Genomic DNA, 24,143 nt, shown 5'->3' with positions numbered 1-24,143 from the left:
TAACTATGTAATTGCTATCAGCAACCTGTGTGCACACAATTGTTGATGAGATTTTAAGGGGGTATCCTTGAGAGGGTTTACTCTTGGTTAAGTTCTGAACTTTATTTCTTGACAGGCATGTATTCAGAGATGCTTTGTTTAGCAGTCAAGCACAGGTGGCTGACTCTTGTCGTCATTGAATAAGAATTTGTAGTTCTATAAATTTTAAGTGTATCATTTGAAAGTTGTGTATTATTGAGTTTACATATGCTTTATTGAAGTTACCAACAAATTGCTGCTGCCAATGGAAAGGATTAATCTGTACTCACTCATTTTGATAGGTGTGTGCTAGTATTGAGATTGTGAATATTTCATTAGCCTTACAGATGACATTATGTGAATGAAAGGGAGGTAAGTGACTAATAATTGTGAACTTTACCATTCAGCATGTCAATTTGGGTTAAATGGTGGAAGCACTAATTTCCCAACCATCATAGGGTATTGCACACAGACTACAAAACAAAAGAATTCACTGCACCATGATGGGCGACTTGTCGCTACTGTGTTATACTCTGGACATCCAAGACTAGAAATATGACCTTTGAATTCCTGGACGATGATGAATTTAGGTGGTGCATATCAATTGAAAGATTTTGAAAAGGAAGCTTATTCCTCTTTGCTATACAATATTAGGAAGCAGTTGCTGTAAAGTTCTGATTGTCACAATCCAACACATGCATTGCCACCTGCTTATGTTGTGTCAAGGAGCTTTAGAGATTGCTCTGAAGAGTGTTAATACTTTTTGAATATTTTTGATTTGTTCTTATTTTCTGCTCCTGTAGGTGCCAAAGCCTGTGACGTGTTCCAGGCAGCAGTCAATTTGGTTAAGCAGAAGAAACCAGAACTCGTTGGAAACCTCACAAAGAATGTTGGGTGAGTTCTTCAAGCTCTTACAAAATTTATCTCTACATTGCTTTCTTGATCTTCTACTGAAGTTGGTTCATCTCATTATTATTCTGTATTTCTTAACTTCAATCCTCTTTACACATTGTTATTGGCCTGAGATTACTTAAAGTGTTCTTGTACGCCTTGTGTATTCAATTAATTTATGGTTATTTTATTATTTTTGTAATTCATTTATATTTCTTTATCCATTCATCTATAGTTATTTATCGTCACTGGGGCGACAAGACCTTGTATCTACAAAATATCAAATGTTCAGGAGAGCCAAAAAACATGGCGGCCAAAGCACTGTGGCGAATGGGATATCCTTTCCTTTGACACGCTGTGGTAGCTTCATCTTTGGAGTAAGACAGTTGGGATTTGGACAGGACATCACTTAACCCATTATTTGACCATTGATTTAAAAAAGTCATTTTCACCAAAATTGCAGATACAAGGTCTTGTCACCCCACTGACATTATGTTGATGGCACTTGTTTCTTAATTGTTTATTTATTTTGCAGTTTCTTTGTTTGTTGCTGAAGTAGTTATCTGGATTATCAGATATTTACCTACTTATTTCAGTATGTATTAGGAATTCTTTGCCTCACTACATGAAAAGATTTGATTGCTCTCTCAAAATTTTGCTGAGTATCTGTGCTACATGAATTGTATTTTCAATCCCAGGTTCCTGACTGGGATTGAATTCAGGGAAGGTACCATGGTGCTGAATGCCAAGACAGAAGAGACGATTAAGAAGGGTATGGTCTTCAGCATCAACATTGGCTTCTCCAACCTGGACAATAGCAGTGGAAAGGACTCGGCCAGCAAGAAGTATGCCCTCTTTATTGGGGACACCGTGCTCGTCAATGAGGTAAGTCCTGTTTGCCTATAATAATCTCTCTGGCCTGGCTGTGAACCGGAATGAAAGCTTGAGGTCTTGTCTGATGTTGTCACATATGCATCATTTTTGCACATTTTTGTGTGTCATTGTTCTCTACTCATATATTGTATGATATGATCTGCCTCTGTGATGACTTAAGGTTGGGATAAATCTGTCATACATCTGACTTTCTATAGATGTTATTACCAGTATCTATGTTCCCTTACAATACAAAATCAATTAAGTCTATTTATGTTTTTTTGTTTCGAGGTAGAGTTTGTCATTTCTGTACCTTACAATGTTTTATCTCCTTCTGCAGGTATGAACTCTATGTTGTAAAATGTTGTGACATATCAATTATTGTATTATTTACTGAAAGTGCAAAACTTAAGTCCTTCCTGATGTAAGGAAGCAAATCAATGAAAAGAGATATGTCTGTCTTAATTGTATGCTGGATGAAGCATATGAATTTGGCATGTAGCCATTGAAGAGAGCTTTCCAAATCACTTTGTTATGACCCATCTCTGTTTGGCAGCCACATTCACGATCACATTAACTGAATTTGTGCAAAGATGTTTGAAAGAGTAAAGTTATATGTGAAAACTTGTAGTTATTGAAATAATTGTAATAATGTTAATTTTTCATGCTGTTTTATTATATTTTACACCAGGAGGGGGCAGCAAAGTTATTAACTCCAGTCAAAAAGAAAGTCAAGAACATTGGTATATTCCTGAAGGTAAGCATTGCCAAAGATAACTGTCCTTTTTATCATTTCCAAGCAATTGTGTATTCATATTTTTGAATTGCATGTAAGAATAAATCATCAATTGAATTGTAAGTACTCTGGTACTGAATGTCTTTGATATTATGCTGTTGGTCTGACTGTTATGGCCTATTACAAACACTGATGTTGTGAGTGTTGATTTATAATGTAGCTCACTGAAACTATATCCATGTCTTTGATCACATTAAAAAAGTAGTCAAGAATCTGGAGGCATGAGATCCATGCTAAAAATGCTGGATGATGTTAAAATTCTGTGAGTTCCTTATGGTTTTTTTTCTTTTAAAATGTATCCACATGCTCTTGCTAAACTTACTGAGAAGTAAAATAAGGATGTAGTGTGGTAACACAACTTTGTTTAACTGAGATCAGTATGGACCTTTGGAATATGTTAAGGTTGGACATGTGCAGATATTTTCTCAACCCAAATTTGTGACAAAATTTCAGGTGAACTCAATAAGGAGTACTGCCCAGAATTATATCAGAAGTCAGTAAGTGCATTTACAGATGACCATTTTAAATTTGATGAATGGTAGTCATACTCTGTGTGACGATAATGAAAAGGATGCTTGTCTGCGGAGAAAACTAAGATTTTTTTTTTTTTTTGCCAATTGATGATAAAGTTGTACAGAAAGCATTTATTTTTTTCACCTCAACCAACAACCATCTTAATACTGTCTACCACCTGTTCCTTTATGTATCCATGACAACCACCACCACAGGGTGAAGATGAGCAGGAGGAAGAGAATGACCAGAACAAGAAGGAGCAGGAGGAGTTGCTGGGTAAAGGGATGCGGAGGGCAGTGCTGGAGAGTAAGCTCAGGGTGAGTGGTGGAGGCCCAGTGGAAGCTATTGTAGAGCACAGTGCTTGAGACTTTGTACTCGTTTTCTTGTTTTAGATTGTTTAAATCCCACCAAGCTTGTACGATGCACTCCTGTTACAGCGAATGTGGTTATAATAAAGTTCCGGTTACAACAAAGTAAAAATTCAGGCTGCAGCATTATCCACTCTACTATGTATTCTTATTGTTTATTTGTTCGGTTATAACGGAATTTCAATATAATGGAAGAAAACTGCTGGTCCCGAGGACTTCATTAACGGGAGTCCACTGTATATCCTCGGACAAAAAATTTTACATAATGTTCTTCATCAATCCCCCTCCCTATTTAAAAAAAAAATACACAAAACACAACAGCACACTATCATACATGCAAAAAAAAAAAAAAAGACAAAGAAAGACAAAGCAAGGGGTATGTGGCAGTGGTAGGGTAAATTATAACGACCAGGCACTCAGGAAGAGAATGCTGACATTAAAGACCCTTTAGTAGGTAGAGAAGGCCACGTTGCTATACATAATCCATACTTACAATTATGACACTCTAGAGGAGTGTGCAAACCCTCTACCATGATATGAGGCATACTGAAATGTAATATTTTTTCCAAATAAGATTGCTCTTTGTGTTTTGTACATAGGTGTGTATGCCTATATAGGTCTGTATTTCATAGCTTCCTAGTGTGAAGATGGCCAGGGATTATCTTTGACTGACTTAATATGTTATTGTATGTGTCTCAATAAAAGTAGTTTTAGTTTATGTAGCTGTAATGATGAAATGACACATGTTACATGACCTGTTCAGGTTATGGTGTCATGTGAGGGTACCATGTGGGCTGGTATAAAGCCATTCAGACTGGAGTAATTCTCATTGACATGTGACATTGCAGAGTTTGCATGGATCTGCTACTTTCATTGCAGTTGTAGTTATAACTGCATGCTCTGTGAGGCATGCTCTCCTTCAAAGACTCTCTTATATAATGTCTGTTTTCAATACAGAATGAAACATCGTCAGAAGAGAAGCGCAAACAGCGCCAGCACGAGTTGGCTGCGCAGATGAACAAAGAGGCGCGGCTGAGATTAGCCAAAGCTAAGGACACAAAGAGTGAAATTAAGTGAGTAAGAATCATGGTTACCTGTCCTCTTCCCCCCCCCCCCCCCACCCCGCTTTTGTGCTTGTGCACCATGCACATGAAAACCGGATATTTTGTACTGATAATACACAACATTGCTTGCCTTTAAACCGTAGTGTAGATGATATAGCGATTCATATGTTCAGATGCTGGAAATTTATGAAACATAATTTCTTAACATTGACAGTAATTTATGCACATGTGACAACTTTTCTTTACACAGTCCTCTGTAAGCTATTGGCCTTAGGCCACAACAACATGGAAGTGTATGTCATGGAAGGGGAAGATATTCAAAGGGGAGGGGTGTTTTGTATAACAGGAAAAGTCATTTTGTGTTGGATAACAATTACTGTTCATAATTGCATGGAATATTCACTGATTAATTGGGTGAGTACTTAGGCTGGAAGAAATGACTAATTCGTCAATTTAATATTGATAAAGAGGCTAAGAAAATAAGTTAACATCTCTTAGTATATCTTTAGTGACCACCTAGTGACAGTGATATAATAATTACATTGAATCCGTTTTCTGTGAACACGATGGTTAGGGGATTAAAGCATCTTTCACCGGCAAAGATGCTTATGACAAAGTGGTGACGTAGGTTTGTCTACCTTACTTTGTGTATGCTTGTAGGGTCCAAAAATCAAGTGTTGCCTACAAGAACCCCGCCCAGATGCCCAGAGAACCGGACATCCGACGCCTCAGGATATTTGTGGACAAGAAGTATGAGTCAGTCATCCTACCGGTGTTTGGTGTGGCCACGCCCTTTCACATGTCAGCGATCAAGGTACGGTCATTGCGAGGACGTAATCTGACAAACTGGTCTCAAGAGTTATAATGTACCATATCTCTTCTGACATAATGTCATCATGTGCAGAGCAAATCAAATGATTTATAGATAAGAGCTGATTTTTTGGTAGGGCTATGTCTTGTGGAGCAGTTTGGCGCAATTTAGTTGCCATGCACAAGTGGTACAGTTTACTGTAACAGCTGGCAATCACCTGTAAGTATTGCAATTATTGGTACCATGCACCTGCAAATATCATATCTTCCATTCCATGAAAAATTTTCTATCAAATAAGGTGTGGACGAGTATTTTTCCTGATTAGATGAATGGAAACTAACGTGCAAAGAATACTTATTTTTTAATAGAGAATGACATTCACGTCTATGTTTTTTTTAAATCCCTCCTCTTGTTTTTGTCTCTGTTTATTGTCATCGCATCTGTATTGATTTTTATGATTGCCCAGCTTGCTAGTCACTGTTTGAATTTGAGAGTCACTTGTTCCTTTGTACCCTTTTTGCACAGAACATAAGTCAGAGTGTGGAAGGGAACTACACATACCTTCGTATCAACTTCCACCACCCTGGGAGTGCCATGGGTAGGAATGAGGGTAACGTCTTCGCCAACCCCGAGGCAACTTTCATCAAAGAGCTGTAAGTTGGGCTTGCATGTTGGTTTACTGGTGTGGTGTGCTTTCAGGCATTTCTGGGTGACCAACGGGTTGTGTAATCATGCATTTTTCAGCAAACCCAGAGCTGTGATTTTACTTGACTTCATCTGTAGAAGCAGTCCCAAGTTTTTCTTGGAGGTGTGATACAACCGTTGTTATGCATGAATGACTGATCAGAGGTGTAAAGAGAATGATTCCCAGAATGAAAAGTGGAATGTAAGACATGTCATGTGTTTGATAAACATATTAGGTGTATATCAAATGCTTTCACAGTCACATGACCTAAATGTTGTCCATGGGCAGGGCTCAACATTAGTGGTAGCCTGGGGCCACTAAACATTGATGGTGGGCCACCAATCTTCCAAAAAGGTTTATCTTTGGTGGCCTGATTAGGCAGCTAAGATTCAAAATCAATTATGTTTCCTTTCATTTCAAGCCACCACATTCTTTTTAGGGCCACCAAAATGTCAAATTTAAAGATTTTAGTAGCCCAAATGGGCCACAAGAGGAAAAAAAAAGTTCATATAAGCCCTGCTTTAGGTATACATTGGTTACCAGGCCCTGTGACATAGTATCAGTCCAACTGTCACTCCTGTTTGTACTATCTCAGTGCTGGAATTTTCTCACATAAGGCTCTCCATAACTTGTCTCCTGGCTACGTGTCTGAGCTTATCAGTGTACGTCAGCGACGACCAGGGCTACGCTGTACTGGACTGACACTCCATGTTCCCAATACTCGCCTAAAGATGTATGGGGATAGAGCCTTCTCTTCTGTTGCACCACGTCTGCGGAACTCGCTGCCAGTCCAGCTTCGGAATTGCTGCAGCCTCAATACATTCAAGTCTGCACTGAAGACTCATCTTTTCCGGCAACTTTGTGAATGATGTGTGACACTTTTTGGGAGCTGGGCGCCTTTGAATGTTTCTAACAGATAAATGGCGCCATACAAATGCTGTTTCATCACCATCATCATATGATCATCACATCAGTTGCTCTCATTTCAGTGTTTTCATTAAGAAAGTTTTTAAGCTAAGGAGTGATGTTTCAGTAAATGTTCCAGGGTTAGACCTTGATAATGGACAGAATTTGGTTACATCATGATGATATCTTCAGCATTTTTAAGTATCCAGAAAACAGCTAGAAATGCAGACATGCAAACATTTTCATTGCTGTCTCTCCCACCTACAGGACATATCGGAGCTCAAACACCAAGGCACCTGGTGAGTCCACAGTGCCGTCAGCAAACCTCAACACAGCATTCCGTCTCATCAAAGATGTCCAGAAGAAGTTCAAGACGAGGGAGGCAGAGGAGAGAGAAAAAGAGGTGAGAAAGCAGGTTCTTTCTCAAGGAGAGGAGTTGATGCAGACTTTCAGATTTTTTGCTTAAAGGGACTGTACAGTGCTGGTTGAGGTGAAGATTCAGGTTTAAAGCATTTTCTTTTTGTGAGATAATGAGAATCATCTCATGAAATATGAAAGAGCATGTAATTTCAAGAAGGATTCAATGTTTATTTGATGAAAATTGGCCTTGGAATAGCCGAGATATCCGAAAAAGCAATCCTAATAAAATTGACAGGCCTCAACTTTTATTAGGATCTCTTTGTTTTTCTTTGTTTTTAGTTATCTCAGTCATTTCAAAACCGATTTTCTTCAAATAAACTTTTGATTCCCCATAGAATTGTATGCTCTTTAACATATCATAGAGTGCTTTCTAAATATCTCGCAAAACGTTACAAGCTGAATCCTCACCTCAACCAGTACTGTGCAGTCCCTTTAAGTTGTGGTCTAGTATCTTTACGTGACAGTGACAGGGTATGTGTGTACCCTGTGTGTAATAGTAGTAGTAATAATAATGATATATACAACTTATATTGCAGAAATACAGGGCAAATTTAAGGTGAAAACAGAAGAGGTTTTACATGTTTGTGTATGAATACGTTTAGCCATCAAAGCTCAAATGTCACTCATGATCCATTCAAGAGAACTAGTTTTATAGGGCATATACTATATTTCTTTGGGGCTATGTCATTAACAATTTTAATGAAAGTAGATTTCCACTCACACTGCAATTCAGTTACGTTATGATTATTGTCGTTAACGGGCCATGTTGCTACTTAAGTCTGTTATGAAACTTCTCTTGGTTAAATTTACTATAACATCAGTATGAAATAATGCCTCGGCTGGTTGCACAACACCTTGAACAAATCATACACACTACAGAATATCAGAAAATGGTCACTGATTGAAATGCAGCCATTTTCACTGATGATTCAGGGTTTTGTTGTGAATACTGTATATTTTGTGAGTCTAAATTTTCGCGAATCGGGAATTCCCGACGATTTCGCGAGTGGTAATATTCGTGATCGTGGAGTCCTGCACTGAACAGAGAAGTGTACATGCGTACGTCACATTCACATCGGGATCAGAGTCAATATTTTCATGTGTCTTTAATTTCGCGAATAGCACCTGACTCGCGAAATTCGCGAAAATAAAAACCTCACGAAATATTCGGCATATACAGTATAACGTCTATGATGGAGGCCAAAAGGTTAGTGACACAGGTGGGTGTGTCAATCAGTTGTACTAAACTGTGTGTAGACGTTGAAAAGTTGACCTTCGCTCGCAGGGAAGCATGTACATCTTTTATACTTTTGCAAAGCAAGTCATTTATTTAAATACAAAAACTTCAGTGTCTGCTGGACATTAAAAATCCAACATGTAATGTGGATTCCAGTTTATCCAAACAATGCAGAATCCGTTAAAGTTTGCCTATAAATACAAAATACAATAGAATATTTTTGATAAGGTAGACTCACCGGGATATGTATTATTTCAATATCATGGTGTTCCAATTCACTCCTTCTCACATAATATAGATGATCAGATATATAAATGGCAACACCACCACCTGAATAGTTTCTGTTTTGCCTTTCAATACCTAGACCTTCGATTCTCAGTTCTTCATCCAAAACAGTGTCCTCACAAAACGTTTCATTTAAACATAACAAATCAGTGTAAACAGTTATTGTTGACAAAGAGGAAGCATAACAAATGGAACTGATATGAAATAGGCTTCAGCATTTTCCATTACTCTTCAATGTGCCTGCTGTAGCAAATTGAATTTCAGTGTTTGTTATTGTTCCCCTCCCCCCCCCCCCCTTTTTTTGTGTTTGTAATTAACTCTAGAGATTCAATTGATGTCAACATTACTGAATCTACTTGGCCAATACTCTTTGACCTGGGATGTCAAATGCAAGATGCCAAGTCATTAAGCCACTTCCTGAAATTGGAAGTCTAACTTGAGAAAATTGGCTGGCCATTAATCAATCTAGTTGTGATTTTATGATTGTATCACATCTATTTTAAAATAATATCTAATTACATCTTTCCATGTGTGTAAGTTTTCCAAGCTGGAATCAAATAGCAATAATATTGTTGATTCTTGAAAGCATTTTCCCATTCTTTTAATCCCCTCACCCCAGGGTATTGTGAAACAAGACAAACTGGTCATCAACCCCAACAGGGGAAACCCCAAGCTGAAGGATCTGTACATCAGACCAAACATTGTACAAAAGAGGATGCAGGGCTCCCTTGAGGCACATGTCAACGGTGAGTCTAGTTTTGCTATCATTCATGTGAACAATCCAGGGTAGCTTCATGAAAGGATTAAACCCATCAAGTCATGTGGCAGAAACCAGGAATAGCAGCTGGGGTATTAATCATGTTACAAAGATGGTTGAGGCACACTTGTCTAGCACTTTCACCAGCAGTCAGTATCATGTCACTATCAGTGCAGTTCACCATATCCTTTTTGATAAGCTCCTGTGATCACCCATAATTTTTTGTTAAAGGACAAATTCACCTTCATAGACATGTGGATTGAGTGAATGCAGCAATATTGATAAAACACACCAGCAAGAGTTTGAGGAAAATTGGACAATTCGTTTAAAAGTTATGAATTTTTGAAGTTTCTACTTAGTCACTGCTGGATGAGGAGACTACTACAGCATGTGATGTCACATGTGTACAACTGTATAAAGAAAGTATAAGGAAAATTCAAGATATTTTCACTTTTCTCGCATGATAAAAGAACACTTGACTTCCCTCTTTCAGAAGGCAAGGGGAATGATATTACCCTTAACATAAGTAAGTGACGAGTCGAGGAAATGTGCACTTTTTTTCAAAAAGTGATATTTTATGAATTCTCTTTATATTTTCCTTATAACGTTGTACGCATGTGACATCATACACTCTCGTAGTCTTCTCATCCAGCTGTGACTGTGCAGATACTTTAAAAAATCATAACTTTTGAACGGATTGTCTGATTTTCCCCAAACTTTCACTGATGCGTTCTACAAATATTGCTGCATTCACTCAATCCACATGTATATGAACGTGGACTTGTCCTTTAATACCTCCCAAATTTGATGGGATGTGATGAGATGAACTTTGAAAGCTGAATCCATTGATGCTTTAGAATTATCAATCATAAATAGTCCCTTGTTAAAAGCTTGTGGACCAATGCTTTCCCAATTCTGATCAAATTATCAAGTAGGCGTAGCTTGATGATAGATCAAGGAAAGTATTGATTGGTGCACTAGGTTCTGACTCTCAGCCTTTATCTTTTGATTGAATGTTTGCCTTGTTCTGTCTGTCTATCCTCCCTTCTGGTTTATTCTTGCCCAGGTTTCCGTTACACCTCAATGCGAGGAGACAAGGTCGACATCCTGTATAACAACATCAAACATGCCATCTTCCAGCCATGTGATGGAGAGATGATCATCGTCTTGCATTTCCACCTCAAGGTGAGTGTCAAAACCTTTATGTGAGATTCCTTCTCTTGATGGATGCTGTTTTGTCTTCAGTGGGTCACACGTTTGATGACATTTTGTCTCTTTAACTTGGCAGGATTAGTAGGGTTCATGAATATCATCCATATCACACAGCCGTTGGCTGAAGTATGAAGGCTGTGTTTGACGTTGTGTGGTTTCAGCTTCATTCACAGCAAAAAATGTTCTTTGCAGCCACTTCTCCTTAGAAGTGATGTTCATACTGACACATCCATGTACATTCATGTGTTGTAGCCTGATTGTTCATGTGTCTTTTTAAGAAGAAGGTGAAAAATGTACAAGGATGTCAAATAAGGCAAAATAATGAAAATGTCTATTTGAACCCATATGTAAAGCCCAGGATCTGTGTGCCTGTAGGATTGAAAAGAGCTCAGTGCTGTAGACACATCTTGTACGTAAACATGCATGTGTTGTGCATGAATGTGTATGTATATGTCATCTTATTCATCATCTTTTTGATACATCTGACATTTCTGTGCCAATGTGGTATACCACACAGAACGCCATCCTATTCGCCAACAAGCGCCATATGGACGTTCAGTTCTACACCGAAGTGGGAGAGATCACCACGGACTTACTGAAGCACCACAACATCCATGACAGAGACGACATCGCCAGTGAACAGGTGCGTTAGTTTTTTCCCTCTCTGCCTTTTTCCAGTTTTTCAAAGTGGTAATGATTGTTTATAGACATACCATAATTTCATCTGAGAATACTGGCCAAGGCACCAAATGCAAGTGTCCATCACAAAATAAGGAACAGGGATCGTATAGTTATGGTTGAGACCTAATTTCAGGTTTCTAACATTTTTTAGTGAGATAATGAGAAACCTCTTGTGAAATATGAAAGAGCATGTAATTCTACGAGGAATTCAACATTTTATTTGATGAAAACTGGTTTTGAAATGGCTGAGATATACAAAAAAGAGCGATTCTAATAAAGTGTGGGACCCCCACTTTATTACGATTGCTTTGTTTTACTTTGCTTTTGGATGTTTCAGTCATTCCAAACCCAATTTTCATCAAATAAACTTTGAATTCCTCTTAAAATGATATGTTCTGTACTATATCATAAGTGTTTTCTTGGAATCTCGCAAAAAGTTAAAAGCCCAATTCTCATCTCCACCAATACTGTACCATCCCTTTATAAGGGTGTAATTTTGCTGTAATGTCTTGTTCAGTGTCAAACAAGAATATAAGAGATTTATCTCAAGGCTTCATGCCTTCATGCTACAAAGGCACATATGTCTCTTCTTCAGCAGTTTGTCTGTTACACAGGCTGGGGAAACTGATTAAATTCTTGACTCCCACCCCTCCACCCCCTCCCTAAACAGGCTGAGCGGGAACTGAGGCACAAGCTCAAGTCGGCATTCAAGAACTTCATCGAGAAGGTGGAGATGCAGACGAAAAGTGAAATCGAGTTTGAGGTTCCCTTCCGGGACCTGGGCTTCCCCGGTGTGCCCCACCGCAGCACAGTCAACCTACAGCCAACCAGCAGCTGCCTCATCAACGTTGTGGAATGGGTGAGTTCCAAATCTAGGCGACTTTCACCTACTTTATGACAAACCTGTAAATACCTAAAATGGGCTGCCTTGGGAGGGTGGTGCAGAGAACAAGGTTTTGGATTTTTATATCGTCACTGGGTTGACGAGGTCTTTTATCTCCAATTCTTTTGTGAAAATGACTATTTTTGAAATCAATGGTCAGATAATCAGTTAGGGATGTCCTGTCCGAATCCTAGCTGTCTTATCCCAAAAATGAAGCCGCTACAGCATGTCAAAGGAAGGGTATCCCATTTGATAGAGTGCTTCAGCTGCCATGTGTTTTTTTTGCTGTCCTGAACATTTGACAGTTTTGAGATATGAGGTCTTGTCACCCCAGCGACGAATGCAAGATCAAAGTTTTCAAATCCTACGTGGGTATGGAGATCCATGGACAAGATTTTTTTACACACTTTGTCCATCTTGACCAGATGTATGAATGGGAACTTTGCAGTGTTTGGGGTAATAATGATAATGTTTTAGCCCTCTGGCCAGAAAGCACTGCTGCAGAGGCCAGCCTGGGTAAATGAGACTGTAGTATTATCAGTATCCAGACTTCAACTTCTTGTGATAGACTTCATGATTCCTTCTTGTAAGCCCTGTGATTAAGTTTTGATGAATTTGTGTCTATTTGTAAAATGGTAGTCTGTGTGATTGAATGTGACAATTGGAACACTAACTTGTGATCCTGAGAGCAGCTTGTGCTACAAATCCCTTTATATAGCCAGTCATAAGATATTATGTTTAAAAACAGTTGTCACCGCCTCTCTGTTTCGCCTCCTCTCATATTTCTTCATGTCCAGCCCACATTCTGCATTTCCCTTGACGAGGTGGAGCTGGTGCACTTTGAGCGTGTCCAGTTCCACATCAAGAACTTTGACATGGTCTTCATCTTCAAGGACTACAATCGCAAGGTCTCCATGGTCAATGCCATCCCTATGAACCTGCTTGACCAGGTCAAGGATTGGCTGAAGTAAGTTTTAGTGCCTTATACATCTTCCTTTTTTTTATCCTTCTCTCTCGTCCTTTGTCTATTTTACATTCTTGAAAATGAGCATTTTTCCAGGATCAGTATATTATCACCAAGTAATGTGTCCTCAAGGGTGCATTAAGTCATCTTCTTTATGAATATGTGCATTTTGTTATTGTTGTTGAATGGTTAGGTCTTCTGTTGTCAACCCCCATGAAAAAAAAAAATGAATTGATAAAGATGAAGAGACCCATACAAACATCACGTTATGGCCAGTGTGCCTGAAATTCCATTTTGTCAACTATCACGTGGTATGTGACTGCCTTTATATGTCTTTCATTTACAGACATGTTTTGTACTTGGAACTTTTGGAAACACATCTAGCATGAAAATCACACCTGCCCTTATTGTTATGCTTGCCTGGTCATGGTGGTACGTTTTCTGCCTATTATTCCTCACTGTATGTCTGCCGGTATGCTTGTCTGATATTCAGGCAAGAAGAGTCAGTGTTTGTGGCCTCACTGCACTGTATGTATTTTTATTTCTGCTACCTTCATTATACTTGTATTATTGTCTTGCCCTGTCCCCCTTGCAGTTCTTGTGACATCAAGTACACGGAGGGAGTCCAGTCATTGAACTGGTCCAAGATTATGAAGCACATTTTGGATGACCCAGATGCATTCTTTGAGGGGGGAGGCTGGACCTTCTTGGAACCGGAAAGCGATGTGAGTGTTGGATACGGAAAGATGCATGAATTACTTGCAGTCTATATCTTGATGTGAGAATGCTTTCTGATGAATTAATTCCCAGGTGTCAGAGAATAAATGATAAATAATAGAAGTATTGCCAGTACCACATATTTTATCAAGGATTTTTACAAACTTGGCAAGGCGAGATCAGAAATGAATTCATTCTCAGGTGTCATAGAATCAGTGACAAATAATGAAATCCAGTACCACATATTTTATCGAGGTTTTTCACAAACTTGACAAGGCGAAATCAGAGTGTCAAGTCCATGGCCTTTGTTTTGTTTTGTTATGTTTTATTTTGTTGCAAGTTTACATACATCACAGCAAGCGATGTCAGAGATGATTATAACAACTTTCATGATGCAAGGAAGACAAAAACAACTGTGATGGTTACGTCTTTATCAATATACATGGAATGAATTGAGAAGTGAGGCAATTGGAGGTTAGTCTCCACAGTGTAAAGTCCACGTAGTCTTGTCTGTCATTAGATCTTTCAAGGCTTGGCACTACCTATTTCAGTGAGATATATGTGTGGTATTTCTTCATGGGATAAGGCCCAGTAAAGCCAGGGCTTGGTTCAATCAAGGTAGGGCTGTGTTGTGACCACACCCATGTCTGCATCTCTTCCAGAATGAAAGGGAGGAGGATGATGAGGATGAGGAAGGAGACGATGCCTACGAGCCATCCGGGTCAGAGTTCAACGAGAGTGAATCTGAGAGTGAATACAGTGAAGAGTCAGAGTCAGAGAGTGACTACTCTGGTAAGATACATGTAGTAGGCAAAACATATGAAAATGTTTGTGTGTATGTGTTCAGTGCTTTTTAACCCCTTATGCCCCCAGAATGATTTCATGCATGACGGATCCTTCTCCTATCTACAGTAAGGTTGAAGAGATGTCTTGCTAAGTGTCCTTTGAAAGAACAGAATACTTTCTAGCGCCATGCCTTCTACATCTGGTACATCGGATAGAGAGGATGGAATCACCATAAATGGCCTGCCTTTAGAGACTTTAATCATTCATTTTTGGATTAGCATCCTATTTTTTGTTTCTTTCATTCCAGTACACAGTAGGTGCACCTGTACCTATGTATATCATGAACTGTAAAACGAGAAATTTTCGCGTGCATTTTAATTTCGCGAATTTCGCGAGCGCCAAAATACACTACACTACATGCATTGAACGCCAGTGGCAATTCGCGAAAATTTCATGCCGCGAAAAAGGCTGTCAGCTCCAATTCGCGAAAATTTCATGCCGCGAATATTTCATGTTTTACAGTATTCTATGTGATAACTGCCATTTCTTCATGTCACTGTTCATGTCATAGTCATGGTTGTGAGTTTAAATTAAAGCAAGATGTCAAAGTTATCAAAATATGTATAGCACTCCAAGCACCAAGTCAGAATGCATAGGATTACCCCATGCTATCTCTGTTTCAGATTGTTGTACAAATAATACAGTGCACTCCCGTTGTAACAAACACGGTTATAACAAAATTTCGGTTACAACGAAGTAAATAATTCAGGCCAAAGCATTATCAGCTCTATGTATTTTTATTGTTTATTTGTTTGGTTATAACGAAATTTCGATATAACGAAAGAAAACTGCCTGTCCCGAGGACTTCGTTGTAATGGGAGTCCACTGTATCTTGAATCAGAACTTGCTGCTGTCTCTTATTGTCAGAGACAGTGGATCATGATGAATGTATTTCAGGTACACGTAGTGCTAACTACACATTGTAAGCCATACAATTTTACTGCATGAAACACCAGTATCTGACTAAGACTTTGCTGATTGGTTGTTTGTGCCAGCAGAGGAGGAGCTCGGCAGCAGCGAGGAGAGCGGCAAGGACTGGGACGAACTGGAAGAGGAAGCTGCTGCAGGTGAGTGACCTATAACCATTTATGAGTCAAAGGTCAAAGTTCAGTTTGTTGTCTAATGAGTACTGTAAAACAAATGTTTGCATGCATTTTGATTTCGCGAATTTCTGCGAGAGCCAGGATTCGTGAAATTAAAATGCATGTGAAAGTTCTTGTCTACTCTATGCGAGTGTATTGCATTGAATGTTAGAGGCAACTCACGAAAATTTCATGCCGCGAAAATGTTGTGTTTTACAGTATTCCCCCAACTTCAGACAAGCAGACATATGGCACTTTGCCTGAGAGAACAGAGCAATGTACCAACATTTTGAAAGTTTGTTTCTGACAATCAAGACATCTTGTCCAAAGCATGCCTGACTAAGCAATTACTACTACATGCATGGTGGATTCCATGTTTCATATATATTTGAGAGGATTGCATGAATAAACAAGCTGACAACAAAAGCCCCAGACAAAAACATATGCATGAATTTGAACTGAAGAAAGTGAGACACTACTTGACATAGCAAAAACTCCTACATGCAAAGTGGACTCTAAGTACAGATGAATGGAATAACTTGCTTCATGGAAATAATCCATAAATTTGAATAAATCAGTAAAGTGGTATATTATATGTTATGAGGTTTCTTAGGGTAAAAACAAACAAACAACCAACTATGACTTTGAATAATCTCTAGACTGGCCTTTTTATCATGCCTTTTTGTGTCCCTATATTTTGCAGCGGATCGGCGCAAGGATATGAACCTGGAAGAAGATGAATCCTTGAAGAAGAAAAGTAGCAAGCGCGCCCCACCCCCCAAGAGGAAACGCTCTGGTGGCAGCTCCACTCCAGCCAAGAAGTCACGGCGTCGCTGATCCCCCCACTCCCTCCCCCTCAAAAAGAAAAAAAAGAAAAAAAAAGGTACCATCTGGCCATTTGCCTGTGGCAGTAGTTGTATCATAGGACTGGTCGTAAGGGTAGACGACAGCAGAGATGGGGAAAACATGGAAAAAAATACAAGAACAATGGATGAACCTGCAGAACCATGTGAAGGAAGCATTTGTGTGTAATTTGTCCTGATGTGTTGTGTTGTGTATCGTGAAACGCATTTATCAGAATGCCATTTAACCTGGACCTTCTGTGGTGGATTACCACGCAGAGACACTAAGTTGTGTCGCGAAAGAATTCTCTGCCCACCCAAGTTTGCCATGTGGAGTTTTGCTCCACTTCCAAGGGTCATGCTCTGTACGTACTCATGCCCAATGCATGTAATGCAGCACAGGGTTAGCACGAGGAGTCTACACTTTTATCTCACATTTCATCTTGAGTGTGACATGAATTCTGAGGTTTGTAGTATTCAGCATGATGGGGTCAGTCATTCACAGATATTCCAGCATTTATTGGTAATTTTGATACAAGGAAGAATATTTGTGGTTACAACCGTGAAGAATAGCATTGGCTGTAATAATAGGGGGAAATGTCAAAGTACTTTGCAAGCAACATCTATTATTATTTCTCACATGAGAAGTGCAGTACCAGAACCTCTATCATCGCCTTGGTTTGTATGTTAGTTTAGTAATTCTATATGTTTCCCAGAGGGATATTCCAGGATTCTGTGTATTAAAAGGGACCAGACCACTTCCCCAAAGGTTTGAAATCCTTTGGGATATGAACTTTGTCCAGTCATAATAAAGCAAAAAAATTCCAACTGTCTTCCCCATACCCCCCCCCCCCCACCCTTTCTTATAACTCAAGTATTCAAATCATAAATAGTTTCTTAACTGGACAAGAAATTAAGGTAGAGGTAACATGGAAAAGCAGTTAGTAGGGGTGTGGTATTAGTGATAGGAAGAATGGAAAAATGTGCCTGATATTCCGATGCTCACATTTGTTGCACAGTGGTTGATTTTATTTTGAAAGCATTATACGTACTAGAATGCAGATTATTTGTGATGCATAATGGGATAAAAAGCCATCATGGTACGATTGCTGAAGTTTCTCAAATAGTTTTCAGCATCAAATTGTATGTCCAGTATCACTGCTATATTGTATTATTGTGAATGTTGGCACAGACAGACACCTTGTTTTCATGTTCTGTGAGATGAGAAACTCACCATGCCTTAATGCACAACTTTCAAGATATATTCACAGATGTAACAAGGAAAGCTTGTTGTGTCTGAATTTGCTTGTGTTTTCTGTCCGTCTGTGAGTTTGTACAAGTCTGTATATTTTGTGTGTGGCAAGTATTTCTCTCTTGTACCCCTGATGTAATTGTTTCTTATGATTCAAATCCTCCCTGTCCCCACCCCCAGTCACCAGCAAAGCCCCAGACACTGTACATTCCTTTGTATTGAAACAACCACACGCCATTTAAAATGGCCTCCCAATCGATACAGATGCTCCATCTCTGTGTGTTAAGGGTCTCAAAGACAGTGACCTTGTTTCTGCCTAATTAGTCTAGATTCTGGATTCTTTTTATGATATTTTTAGCCTTGCTGCACTAGCTGCTAAACCTAACTATACGCGTCAAGTTGAGTGATGACACTATCCCTAGAACCTGTCGACACAGAGAGAAAGAAAAAAAAGTCTAGACCGATTGCTCGTAGATAACTTTCCCTCAGAGTGAAAGTGCATGATCTTTTGACCTCGGTCATCAGCGGAGAGCAATAAAGTCTGGACTCCTTTTTTCTCTGGGCCGACAGGTTTTTGGGATCGCACCATCACTTGACTTGATGCGTAAAGTGAGGTTTAGCAGCTACTTTGGTGAATAAAAATATCACAAAAAGAGTCGAGAATCAAGACTACTGCCTGATAATCATTAATCTATTAAGTAACCCTCTCAGGATCTGTATGTTATTGAATGAAATCAAAATTGTATGCAGCAGTGTTGCTGATTGTGTTGACATGGGTTAATGCAGAGGCATTTTCTTGTTTTTCACTGTTGGCGGATTCGACAAAGTTATGGGTAGGGAAAACTTTGAAAGTGGGTCCGTAAACCAATAGCATTTGGTAGAATTGTTCATTGTGTGTACATTTTCAATTGTCTTCAATATGCAGCAGAAAAAGGAAGGGAAAAACATGACCCTAGATATGTGATCTGCATCTACATTTGTCAAACTGAAACTTATAGTGATAAACATGTCATTTGTTTTTCTAGCTCAGTGTTACTGGTAAGAGATGTATTTTCACAACGTCCAGTGTACAGATTGGGACACTATAAATATGTATGCGTTTTTGCTTCTGTGTCAAAGGTGAATATTTATGAAGATTGTGCAGATGCATGGATTGTTTGTACATAGACTCTCAATTTGTAAGAAATTTTGTAACCAAGGACACAGCGAAATCACCGTTGTCCTTAATTTGTATGTTGTTGTGTTCATAACAATTTTATCTTCAAATGTACCTGTATTGTACACTTCGACAGGAGAAAAAAAAATCTCATTTATTTGCTTCAAATGAAGTAATTACTTGCTAATTCATTGTCCATGAAATTGTCTGTGTCAAAATAAATGCAAGATTTTGAGAAAGTCTTTGTAGTTGCCTGAAATTGTATAACAGACAAACCTTGTTGTACTGAACACCGATACAAGATTTCATTGTTGCAAGAAGATTTTGCTATTACAATTTTTTTTTTTGACATGCATATCTATGGCACAACTCACTTGGTAGAGGTTGCTTACAAATCAATGCATACAGATTTGTACAGTACTTGTACATCAACTGATACACAAGTTGGCTGCAGTAATTTTTCAACACTTTCCATTAGAACTAAGATGAATATTAAGGAAACCAAAACCCAATTATAAATGCGGATGGAGTGAATGCATTGATATTTATAGGACACATCAGTGAAAGTTTGAGGAATATTGGACACTGGATTCAAAAGATATAAATGTTGAAATTTTCGGTGCCATCATCGCTGGATAAGAAGACTACTGCAATTCATGACATCATTATGAACAATATAAAGAAAATGTAAATAATTCACACATTTTCACTTTTTTGGCATAATGAAAGAGCACTTGACTAACTTCTTTTAGAAAGCATGGGGAATATTACTCTCTATCAGTAACAAGTTAATGGAATTTATACTTTCCATGAAAAATTAATTTTGTGGAATTCTCCTATTCATATTTTCTTTATATTATTGTCCATAATGACATCATGAAGTGTAGTAGCCTCCTTATCCAGCAAAGATGGAGTTTTGAATTGATTGTCAGATTTTTCCTTAAACTTTCACTGTGTTTTTTTACTAATATTCATTTATTGCTGCATTCACTTTATCCAAATATTTTAATTTTGGTTTTCTTTGAAGTACGTACATGCACATTTTCAGTTGGATTGCAATTGGTCATGGAGGGAATGGTAGCAGAGTGGGGAGAAAGACATCAAAACTGAATACATTGTATTGAATGAAAAATGAGAGATACATGTACATACTAAGTCTACAGCTCCAGTCTCCCAATTCCCAATATGTTGAACTGATCATTATCAAGTTATTCAGCCTAAGAAAGAACCTGAAATTTACTCATGAAGACAGAAAAGATGGCCATGCTCCACTTTCATAGTTTTTTTTTTTTTTTTTTAATGTAAAACTCTATTCACAATACAGTGTATTGATTAACAGTACATGTATCCTTTGGTCTACCGTCTATGTCTCCACAAAATTTAGAAATGGGATTGTACAATCAACTTCACACATATATTGACACAATTACATATCGTTTATTCTGGCAAAATGTCAACCTGTTCCTCCAACAATCCTCTCAGAACTTCAATGCCCCCACACAAGATTTGTTTTGCAGTCAACAAAGAATGGACAGGTTGGTAATCCGTCTGTGCGAAGGCGGTCAAGCAGTATATGCATTCCATTTGTGCGGTCAAATGCATGTGTCCTCGAACAATGCAAAACACCCATTGAACGTGAGATATGAATAGACCGTGAGCATGTTATACACTCTCGTGGCACCTGAATGGGGCGAGCTGAGCCCCCATTATATTGCTCAGTACATCTTTGTACAAGTTTCCAAGCAAACCAAGCACACTACCTTGTTGGAAAAGGTAAATTATGCACAAAAAAAACACAATTCTGAGAGACACAAACTCTACTCTTTCAATGAATTTAATTTTTCAACCTGGTATGATACATTGTACTAACAAGAATTTAGGCCATGAATGCTGACCCTCTTGTGTACATTTTGGGAACCTGGTATACCACGTTCACGGAAGGAACGGGTTAATGTTTTGCATTTTCAGCTTGTTCACATCCATCATGAGATAGTGTCCAATGTGAGGTGTATGAACAATGCCATTTTCCCCATAGACCACTGCATATTATGAAAATTTAGCATCCAAAGTTTGAGCATATTCTGCAACGGTAGAGCCTTGAGTGTGGATTGACTTGTCAATGGTTGCTGCAGAACTACAAGAAGACCAGGGCCCCATTTCATAAAAGATGTCAGGACAGCAACTCTTGCTGGAATGGCAACTTCCAATAGCTACAGCCAATCAGGAAGCTGGATTCTTGTCATTACCGAGACAATTGCCATTCCAGCAAGAGTTGCTACCGTATCAATTTTTTTCATGAAACGGGGACAAGCAATCCCATAAGGTAATGAGTAAAATTTGCAGACCCCCTGTATGGCGCATGGTGCAGGCAACGCTTGCCTATCATGCACATACAGTAGAGCACTTATTTGATACACTTGGAAACATTCAATGGCTGATGAAAACAGTCATATAGCAAATAGTGGATGAAGTTATGACAGGGAAGAAAATTATGATATCTAAAGCACAAGGAAACAAAGTTTTGATTACATGAATGCTATTCTTGAAATCAAGACTTCACAAAATTATCACCACAAATAGTATAAATGCAATTGATATTGTCTAAAAGGTGGGAAATTGTCAGGCATTCTCTTGATATGAGAAAAATATTACATGTACTTTCTCATTCCTGTGCTTTAGGTCTGGATAGTGACATCAACCACTTGGAATATTCCCAGTTTGCGAGATGTTAAGGCAAGCGTGTGAAGTACAATAAACCTCGGATAAGTCGATGTCGAGTGAGTTGAAAATCACTTAACTCGAAGCAAAATAAAAAGTCCCGATTTTTCCCTATGTATTTTCTCTAAGAAACATTTGGATAAGCCGAAGTACGAGAGTCGAATTTCGGCTGTGTCGAAGTAAAACATTCAGTCCCTTTTGTACAAAATACACATAGTTTACATCACTTGAGCCGAAGAAGATTTGTCTGGCATTCTCATTACATTTTTTAATAGAGGAGAACAAAAAATCAGCATGTCGCAGAACCCCGTCCCTGACCTGCTGCAGGTAAGCATGCACACTCACCATACCGCTCCCCATGCATGTCGAATACATGTATACACACAGCACATCGATCCATACTTTATCCATACACACAGCACATCCATACTTTATCCATGTCAAGCCAGAACTCCTTGGTAAACCAATCGCTGCTTTAATATTTTAGTGACAGGCCAAGTGGGCAGAGCTTGTTTGTGCATGCCCGGCTGGCTGTATGTTCAATGGAGGTGGGATGGGCCTGGGCCGGGAGAGTGTTTGTCTCAGGGTAGCTTGACAGAGATGACTACCTATATTGCACCATAGACATAGCACATGCACATTGCCACATTAGCGCAGACATTCTCAGAACTACGTTTAACTACTTAGTACTAGTATTGATACAAAGTCCATGTTCAATTTAGAACAAAATAAGAACATTATCTTCAAGAACAGACAAATTTGAATGCAAACACACACACGCACGCACACACACACACACACACACACATGCATGCAAATGTACTATAATACATGTATACATAACTGTGAGTCTAAAAAAAAAAGTGACTCTCGTGAGAGTCGAAGTTCACTTAAGTCGACGCATTTTTGTCAGTCCCGAGAGCTTCAACTCATGCGAGGTTTACTGTATATGCCATATACAACTGTACAACAAGTAGGTCACATGCATTCAACATAATGGTTATTATGAAGTTTCCCTTAAAAAAAAACGACATACCAACTACTTGTGTCTCAAAGTCCAATCATGAGGATGGGTCAAAGACTTGGAACAAGTATCTCTGTGATTTACCACAACTAGAGGCTGCCTAACACATACCCGGTACAGCTCAAACAAAGACTCTTGATACTCACACACTGTATTGGTGATAAAGAGTTTATTGTTTGGAAGGCAGGGGCCTACAGTCACTAGACTTCTGAGGTTTGGGTGACAGCTTTTTAGCATTGCATTAACGAAAGTTTACTTTGTATATACATTCATACACATAAATTATACACTCAACCTTGTCAGGTGTATCTGATAAGTCCCACGCAAATCTTTTTATGACAGGTAACTTAGTACAGTCAAACCTGCCTTAGCGGCCACCTGTCTATAGCAGCCACCTGTCTGTAGCGGCTACTGAAAAAATCCCCCCCCGAGAGTAAAGCCCTGTTAAAGACCCTGTGTATAGAGGCCACCTGTCAAATGAGGCCAGCAGCTACAAATATTGTTTCCCGCGGTAGATTTTAACCTGTCTACAGCAGCCACAGACCAATGGAGCCGTAGCCGAACTAATAATTCAGCGCGTGTTTTTACGTACTTCGTAGCGGTGCCAGTCATTCATGGGCAACATTCAGTGATTGCCACCGCTACATTCATCACTCATTCAGTCACAATGGTGCACTAGTGTTAAGCTTTCTTCACACCTGTACACATGCTACTGTGCAACAATTTGATACACGCCGGCACTGTTAAATGCATGAAACACACGTGTGCATGCGTACATATACACATACATGTAGGTAATGCACACAAAAGTTGGATAACCTGTCAATAGCAGCCACCTGTCTATAACGGCCACTCTTTTCATCTCCCTTGGGTAGCCGCTATAGACAGGTTTGACTGTACTAATGATTCGTGCAGGACAAACATATCAACAGTAAGTGATGGATTGCCAAAACATTTTGTCAACATGAAAAAGATTGAATAAAGCAGATGAAAAAATTGACACATGCACACACACACACATGCACATCCACGCACACACAAACACAAATTCCTCAGCATCATTTGACTCATTTCATTATCTTTATAAATAATGAAGTTTGAGAGAAGACATATGACTTCATATGATAGATGTGCATGGGGTA

At 38.9% G+C, this 24,143-nt stretch overlaps 1 protein-coding gene across 1 annotated transcript in view; it reads left to right on the top strand.

Annotated features, from left to right (window-relative positions):
• The window catches only part of LOC139736225 (FACT complex subunit SPT16-like), a 28,961-nt gene extending 11,147 nt beyond the window's left edge, over positions 1–17,814 (top strand). Inside the window, exons 8-24 of the mRNA XM_071646958.1 lie at positions 822–912; positions 1,608–1,794; positions 2,474–2,539; positions 3,307–3,408; positions 4,417–4,532; positions 5,184–5,337; positions 5,860–5,987; positions 7,193–7,328; positions 9,487–9,613; positions 10,691–10,809; positions 11,354–11,479; positions 12,188–12,376; positions 13,198–13,367; positions 13,960–14,089; positions 14,744–14,873; positions 15,926–15,994; positions 16,713–17,814. Of these exons, the coding sequence (XP_071503059.1) occupies positions 822–912; positions 1,608–1,794; positions 2,474–2,539; positions 3,307–3,408; positions 4,417–4,532; positions 5,184–5,337; positions 5,860–5,987; positions 7,193–7,328; positions 9,487–9,613; positions 10,691–10,809; positions 11,354–11,479; positions 12,188–12,376; positions 13,198–13,367; positions 13,960–14,089; positions 14,744–14,873; positions 15,926–15,994; positions 16,713–16,846 (2,174 nt within the window). The 3' untranslated portion in view covers positions 16,847–17,814. The remainder of the gene's footprint in view (positions 1–821; positions 913–1,607; positions 1,795–2,473; positions 2,540–3,306; positions 3,409–4,416; positions 4,533–5,183; positions 5,338–5,859; positions 5,988–7,192; positions 7,329–9,486; positions 9,614–10,690; positions 10,810–11,353; positions 11,480–12,187; positions 12,377–13,197; positions 13,368–13,959; positions 14,090–14,743; positions 14,874–15,925; positions 15,995–16,712) is intronic.
• The last annotated feature ends 6,329 nt before the right edge of the window (positions 17,815–24,143 follow it).

Source organism: Diadema antillarum, unplaced genomic scaffold (assembly GCF_040938485.1).
Source record: "Diadema antillarum isolate AM-2024a unplaced genomic scaffold, OU_Dant_1.0 seq00000633_RagTag, whole genome shotgun sequence".
Classification (NCBI taxonomy): Eukaryota; Metazoa; Echinodermata; class Echinoidea; order Diadematoida; family Diadematidae; genus Diadema; species Diadema antillarum.
Note: the sequence above shows the minus strand (reverse complement) of the source record. Positions and strands in the feature narration are given on the sequence as shown.